At 46.8% G+C, this 8,122-nt stretch overlaps 1 protein-coding gene across 2 annotated transcripts; it reads left to right on the top strand.

Moving 5' to 3' along the window:
• Positions 1–1,815: 1,815 nt before the first annotated feature.
• LOC119331690 lies at positions 1,816–3,614 on the top strand. Of its 2 annotated transcripts, none has more exons than XM_037604854.1 (3): positions 1,816–2,267; positions 2,333–2,406; positions 3,322–3,614. In XM_037604854.1, exons 1-3 carry the CDS (start codon positions 1,935–1,937, stop codon positions 3,500–3,502), a joined length of 588 nt encoding a protein of 195 aa, XP_037460751.1. In that variant the 5' UTR covers positions 1,816–1,934; the 3' UTR covers positions 3,503–3,614. The 2 variants fall into 2 exon arrangements, with proteins under 2 accessions (XP_037460751.1, XP_037460752.1); XM_037604855.1 differs by having other exon boundaries at positions 2,368–2,406; positions 3,322–3,407.
• The last annotated feature ends 4,508 nt before the right edge of the window (positions 3,615–8,122 follow it).

Genomic DNA, 8,122 nt, shown 5'->3' with positions numbered 1-8,122 from the left:
GAGGTGGGGGAGGCGACCTGGCGAAGCAGAGGAGGGCGCGAGCGCGAGCCGGCGGGGGAGGCTGCGGGGGCGGAGGCGAGCGCGCGGGCGGAGCAGGCGGGGCGGCGAGCTCGGCGGGGCGGGACGGAGAAGGCGGGGCTGGGCGAGGGAAAGATTCCCACATGCACGGGTGGGCCTAGCAGAAAAAAGAGGAGAGAGAGTGAGGAGGGAGGCCGACATGTGGGGGTTTTGCATGCAAAAAGGAGCGCCGGCGCCCCAAGTGCCTCCCGGCTTTTTGGGTTTGGATCGGGACCGCCGGACGTAACTTCGGCCAAATCCGGCGCTATTTGAGTTTTTGGGATCCCGGCTGGGAGAAAAATTAAGCGTCGGCGTCCAAAAAATGCTCGTGGGGGCCTGGGGGGCCGGTTGGAGATGCCCTAAGGGGTACTCATTCGATCGGTGGTGGGATGTTGGGTACCAATGACGACCAGATACGGATTGGGCTTTAATAGTACAGATTATTTGAACGACTATCACGAGGCCAAACTAGTAGTGCTACAAGGGAAAAGTAATAATCATACACTTCTTGTACTTTGATGTTGACTTCAATTCAATTTTAATTGAATTTTTTCCACCATTAAAAATCTACATGGAGTCCGTAGGCCTCACTTGATCTGAACAGTGACGGCCGCAACATTGTTATTTTCTATACTACTATTAAAAAAGCAAATATCAATTATTCTAAATACACCAAATTTAGTGTACACAAGAAAATCAGAACCCTTGGATTTAACCCACTTAATTGTATCTAAGAGCCCATATTACTTCGGTGGTCTGCCATCGAAACGAACATACGAGATTAAATGTTCTGCCAGTCTGCCAGCAACGTACGGTCTTCATGCATGTCCACTAATCCACTCAGGACCTCATCTCTCCTCTCTCCTTATTTTTTTAATAATAAAGCACGGATTAAGTCTTCGGGTTCACCGTCGTGCCAGTTTTTTAAAAAAGCCCCTACTGTTTTCTGTATTCAACCCGCAGTCCCTACATAAGTGGATCTGCAAAAACGTTTTGATTTTGCAAATTAACCCCTGCATTTTGTGCTCCTTTCTTCATCTTATCCACCGGCTGGAAGGGGCGCACGCTCACCGACTGCACCCGCCGCGGGGACGCCGCGGCCGCCATGGCAACCTTCGACGCGGCCGTCTCCGGCCCGGACGCGGTGCCCGACCTCCGCCTCGCTGCGCACCAGTACAATCAGCTCCTCCACCTGCTGGCCTCCGTGGACGGCACCGTCTTCCCCGTCCACCCGGCCGCCGCCGCGCGGCGCGTGTTCGCCGGCATGCTGGAGGCCAGGGCGCCCCCGTCCGAGGCCACCATCACCTCGCTCACCTGCGTCGTCGCTGCAGACGCCGAGGGCGCCTACAAAGCCTTCAGGCTCGTCTCCTCCATGCGGCAGAAGTACGGCCTCGTGCCGCGCCTCCGGTCCTACAGCCCCGTGCTTGCTGCGTTCCAGCGCGCCGGAGAGGCTGGCAAGGCCTACGCGGTCGAGGCCCACATGGCGGCCTCCGCTGCATCGCCGGAAGAGCTCGAGCTCGCCCCGCTCCTTGAGGTCGGCGTGAAGGCCAGGGACGCAGACAAGGTGTTTGAGTATATGCACAAGCTGCGGTGAGCTGTCGGCTGTGTGACAAAGGAGATCGCTAAGGGGGAGAGGGGTGGTTCCGGAGCTGGTAAGGCTGGTGACCCTCGACCTCCGCAGGACGCTGGCCCTATCCCACGCCGCTGGAGGCCCTCGCGGCCGCTGGGAGCCGGGGCGTGTTCCTCCACAAAACCTTGATCTGGAGCTTCGACGACACAGGCCTCCATGCTGGGCCGAGGAGGAGAAGAAGGGGAAGAAGGGGGGCACGTCGGAGGTGCCGGTCGAGCGTGCCATCGAGGACGTTAATGACGGCAGCATGGGCGAGGCCGGGGAGGAGATCATGGTTGATGCTTTACCGCCTGAAGTTGTTGACCTGGAACAAGAGGGTAAGGTGGATGTGAGAATGGAAGCGCACGCCGTGGTGCAGGATGTCGTGGTGTCCGAAGCACCTGAGGTGCCGGAACCAGAGGTGAAGAGCGAGGAGGTGGTGGTCCGGGACACAACCAAGGTGCATCTTGCGCATCAACCAGAGACGAAGGCCGATGAGGTGCTGGTCAGGGATACGGACACGGCTGTTGTGGTGCAGGAAATGGAAGCAAAGGGTGAGGTGTCACGGTCTCGTGAGGCAGCTGGTGCGCAGACTACAAAGGTACATAACATTTCTGCTTGTTTACCATCCATCCACAACATTTTCAAGTTGTGATGTCTCATTAGGCGGGCTACTTTTGTTGCTGGTGGTACGGGGGCAGGAAGTGGCGGTCTTTGCTGGTTCAGAGAGATAGATGGAGGTGAGTTTGTTCTGTGCTTATGATCGTGTTTGATAATGCCTGTTCAATGAGAGTGCCATTCAGTCAATTGTTTGTATGAATTCTGTAAAAGTTGTGTTACTGTGAGTGAACAAAATCTTGTATGCCGCACCTTTGAGTTTGAGATGCAGATTTGTATTCCTTGTAAATAACTTAACTCTGACATCTTTATTTAAAAAAATTGGATGCAACTAGGGAACTTGTATAATTTGTTAGGTATAAATGGCAGGAGCACAGCCTATCCAGTAAATACAAACTATCCGCATCTCATGTTCAAAAGGGCATCTTAAAGGCTTTGTCTTTCTAGCATTGTCTGCTCACAATTCACCACCCTTCTTGATGAATTGGTATGCTCTTGGTATTAGCATTTAACATATTCAGTACAAACATGTCTTGAATTGTTTTTGTAGGATTAAATATAGCAGCACTTGTGCTTTTATCATTCTGTCTTAAAATTATTCACACTGCTGGAACCATATGTGTACAACTGGAAACATATTTTACCGAGTTAAGAGAAAATGATGCCAGGAGGCGTCATCAGCAGCGGTGGCTCGGAGCACATGCGAGGGCGTTTTAGAGACACATTAGTATTTTTTGATAGAGACTACTGGTAGTTAGAGTGATTTCACCGTCGAGGCGATCCTTACACATTCATCAATATTTAATAACAACAGTGAATTTATCTCTATATATCTGCCTTCTTACCTTTTGGGGGCTTGGACTTGCTCTGTATGATATTACAGGGCTTGAATGAACCGCATATTTCGTAAATCAGTAGTGTTGCTATGATTTTTCACTGCCACATGTTTTAACTTAATTATTGGAATCGGGAGCCCTCTCAAATTACTTATGCCTCTGGTGATTTGAGAGCTAATATTCTGTTTCTCCAAATACCAGTATGATGATTGCATTAAGGATTGTGATACGGTTGTTGAGAGGGGAAGGGAACTTCATGCTAACTGTACTAACTTCAAGATGGTCTCAAGGGCACTGGCAAGGAAAGCAACTGCTCTTGTCAAACTTGCCAAGTCTTCCAAAGACTACGATGTTGCCATTGATTCCAGAAGGCTCTAACTGAGCATCAAACCCAGGTACCCTGAAAAGACTAAATGATGCTAAACGAGCAAAGAAGGAGCTCAAGCAACAAGAGTATTATGATCCATAAAAAGCTGATGAGGAGCGAGAGAAAGGTAACCTGCGTGAATTATACTGTTAACACTGCTTTTTTGCCCCCTGATAGTCTGGGGCAGTTAATGATGAGGTTCTCTGTTTAATGAGTTCCCTAAGCAGCAAAAATACCCAGAAGCAGTGAAGCATTACACTAAAGCGCTCAGGAGAAACCTGAAGGATTCGAAGTTAATGATGAAGGTAGTTCTCTGTTTAATGAATCACTCGAATATGGCCGTTGTAAATATTAGTAAATAATTTACGCATAATTATCAGTTACTGTCATGAGGAATTTAGTATGGCAACTTGATAATATCTGTTCATTTTCCCAGGATGCAGCTGAGAGATACTTTTCTTAAACATACCAAATCTCATGCAGAGCAGAGCATGGTCCTGTAGTTCGATAACAACATTACTTGTTTTTCCCTGCTGCCGAATATGTTGTCATGTGTTGTAAACTTTCAACAAGTGCAGTGAGCAGTCTTAGAAGATCAGTGGACATGTAGTCTTATTTCTGGCGTCCAAATTTCATTATACAAAAAGAAATACTCAGTGTAACCATATTTCTGACGTTCACAAAAAATAGTTAAAAAAATATTGCATAATGGCACGTGGAGCAGGTTATATTTCATTTTTCGCCCGGTGCAACGCACAGGCATTTGTACTAGTTACCCTTAAACCAACATCACGTTTCGGTTGCAAAAAAAAAACATCACGTCTCCAACTCCACCCCAGCCTCCACAGAACTCCTCCCTGTTCCCATCGCCGCCGCCCGCCACTCCTCCTCTCCTCTGCTACCCTAGGCACGAGGAACCAACCTCCTGAAGCAACTGGAGCGGCAAGCGGCGGAGGAATGGAGAGATGGCGTCTGCGGCGGCGGGAAGGAGATGGGGCGGGCGTCCTACATCCGGATCAAGCACGAGGAGGAGCGGTGCAAGGCGTCCAGGAAGGAGCCCGAGGGGCGCGGCGCTTCTTCAGCCTTCAGATCGTGGCAGCCAGCGGCCGTCGCGGGCATGGAGGCACCGCACGCCATCCTGGTGGGGCGGCCCATTGGGTGGACGAAACCCCGACCGTCGAAGTCATATGCGACAACAATGATTCATGTTGCCGATTCAACAACTTCCGAAATCCATGTACCAGGTTCGTGAGTTCGTCCGTGCGCGCCTCTCACTTCCATGTACAAAGGCCTTTGTGTGGATTCAGTGATCGATTCCAATAGCCAAGATTGCATCGTAGCCTAGGTTTGGTTGTGAGTTCTTGATCGTTGGGGATTGGATTGGATGGCGTAGTACTACAGGGCAAGAAACCACAATTGAATGGTAGTAGTATTTATTCTTTTTGTTGTCAGAAACCTTTTTTGTGTCGATTACAGAGCAAGAAACTGCTCGGTTGTTCGTGCAAAAAATGGTTCGTCGTTCCTAATTTTTCTGATTTTTGTTGCCCATGGAACGTAGGCCATCTACAACGTCAGTGCCCTCAACGGGGTTTGACATGACTTGCTGGTCTCCGTGTGCTTTAGTGCTCTCCAGCCATGATGTCGTCTCAGGAGTGTTCGATGGCGCCCTCGACGACATGTGTGGCGGGGCACAACGACATGCGTGTCCCATCCTAATTCCTTCAGCTATTTATGTTTCCTTCTTGGGTGTCCTGTGGGTGCACGAAGACACCATCTAATTAAGAGTTGTCATTTCTTTCATATATGCAATGGTTTGCGGTATACAGTTTTTTATATAGAGTCCCAGTTTTGATGTTTTACAAAATGAAAAAACTATGTAGAAATTTCCCTTAATGCTTAATTGGTTACTTATTTCTCTCATTTTCCATTGTATTATGATTGAGAAGATACGGTTGGGCCTATGAGAAGAACATCAACTCTTTAATTACAGGGGGTGGAGGTGAGGTAGTGTCGCCGCCCTTCCTCTATAGACCAATCCCTCCACGTCATCTCTTCATTTCCCTCCCACATCTCTTGTTTCTCTCTGCCATCTAGATTAGCCCCTAGATATGGACGATGTCATGTCCTTCATTGCCGTTGTTGCTATAATATGATTTATTACAACTTGTCTGAATCGGTTAGAAGAGGATTGGTCAATTGTTTCGTGAGCATTCATATACGTTTAAGTTTCATTATCATCTGAAGTGTGAACTTGCTTCAGACAGTCAATCTACCTTCCCGCCACAGATTTCTTTGCAGTAGTGATTATATTGGAAATGTCTTCTTCCAAAAAGTAAATGTTTTCACATCACATATTTATGGTCTGTTTTGTTCAGATAAGTGATCCAATGAGTAGCAATGTAGTCTTTTGTAGAATTTGTACTGAACCATACTTTTTAAACTCTAAATATTCTTATTGACCTCCAAGACTGTAGCCCACAAATTAAATGGTAAATGCTTATTCCTCTCTGTCCAGGATACTATTGTGAGATGGCCAGATACATAAAAGACGGCCTCAAGCCCCTCTGCGGATGCATCCAGTCTCGTTGTTCTACAAATTTTGCTGGAACAACAATCTTCCAACTTTGCCGGAACGCCGACCACATGTACTCCACCTGAGGTACATTGTTCTAAAATCTACACAGCCAAGTGAAAGAACATGCGGTGCCCCCATGTTTGGTTTTGGTAATTGATGACAATCTGTAGCGACCAGACCTCAAACAGTCTGATCTCTGTGCTCCGGTGTCATCCCTGAATCAGTAATGCTGACACCACACAGTACTTGGAGGATTTATAGCAGAGTAGCAATCACACACTTATTACATCGAGTGTCTCAAAAGAGAACTTATCATAATAAATATGGCTTAAGGCCATCTAATAACGATAACATCGGAAGGCTCGGAAGATAAGTGAGTCCATCAACTCCAACGGCATCACTGAGTATAGGACCACGACCTAAAACTCCTTAATCGTCGTCTGAAAAGTCTGCAACATTAACGTTGCAGCCCGAAACGGGTCAGCATATGGAATATGCTGGCAATGTAACACATAGAGAGTAATGGAATGAAACAACTATACTATGTGCATATTTGGCTGGTGGAAAGCTCTATGGTTACAGTTTTGCGTAAAGCCAATTTTTCCCTATTTCAAAGGAATAAAATTTAATTACTATCATGGTAGTTGTTAAACATTGAGAATGGTTGACAGCATTCTCAATCCCAATTAAGCATCATCATTAAACATAACCCAACAAAATTAATTTAGAGTAACATGTTGAGATTCACATGATAATCCAGGTACTAGATACTCAAGATGTCCATAACCGGGGGACACGGCTAATCATGATTAGTTTATTACACTCTGCAGAGGTTTGCGCACTTTTCCTCACAAGACTCGATCGCCTCCGTTTGGTTTCTCGCACTACATGGTGTCTGAGAAGACGGATGACCGAGACATAGTCTTTCAGAAGCGCTAGCACCTTACGATCGGGTAGACCGTATCACCTACATCCCCTACATCTGCTAGTCTACCACTGTAAGAGTTCGCACAACTTAGTCAACTATTCTAGAGCCCATAATAGCTTGTGGCTGCACACGGAAGTTTCTAGTATGAATAGCCTCATGATCCCTTTGAGCCTGGCTGGCGGTCCAAAAGAAAACAGGCAAGTCCTGGAATACCCATGTGCCTCAATCCACCCAGATGTGTGTTTAATTTGCCACCTTAGATAAACCATTAATTAACAAAACTCACATCTGTCATGGATATCACTCACCCAATCCACGTCTACTAGCATAGCATGGCATAATAAGCAAACACAGAAGTAACTCCCAAAGGTTTGATAATAAACAGGTAATAGGTACTACCTCATCTACTTTCCATCCCACAATTTAATTAGATCCTAACCATGCAATGTGTGGGGATTGATCTAATGCAATAAAACTGGGTAGTAGAAAATGTATGATCAAAGTGTTACTTGCCTTGCTGATGATCCGGGAAACCTAACGATTCGAAGTAACAGGCGGCGCACTCCGGGTATTCTATCGCAGACAAACAAACGAGCATACAATAAGTACTCATCTAATGCACGGGTAAAACTCAAATAAGAGATCTAACCAGAAGGTTTAACTTAAGAACTCCGGTTGGCAAAAGAAATCAAATCGAGCGAAGCAACGAAAGTCAAACGGCGAAAAAAAACAACTTCGTTCTACTAAGCTGGATCTAGGGCAATTTTTACAGTAGCAAAATCTTGTTTAAGTTGGTTAAACGGATAGAGGGTTTCGAGACGAAACTCTAGGTGCTTGAATCGCCTGATTCCGATAAACGAGCGAAAAGTTATACTAAAACGAAAATCGGATCAGGAATCGCGATCAGAAAAATCGCGGATTTAATCCGAGAAAAAGAAAAACGACGAACGTTCGCTAGAACGAACGAACGGACGAACGCTCGCTATTTAAATAAACCGGAAAAACCGATCTATTTTAAAAAACCGAATCTAAAAAAACCGACGGTTTTTCGAAAAAAAATGGCGCAGAAAATGAGGCGGCGGCGAACCTCGACGAGCGTGCGGGCGGGGCGGCGAGGCGCGGCGGCAATGGC

This window comes from Triticum dicoccoides, chromosome 7A (assembly GCF_002162155.2).
Source record: "Triticum dicoccoides isolate Atlit2015 ecotype Zavitan chromosome 7A, WEW_v2.0, whole genome shotgun sequence".
In the NCBI taxonomy this organism is placed as follows: Eukaryota; Viridiplantae; Streptophyta; class Magnoliopsida; order Poales; family Poaceae; genus Triticum; species Triticum dicoccoides.
This window is presented reverse-complemented; position numbering and strand designations above follow the sequence as displayed.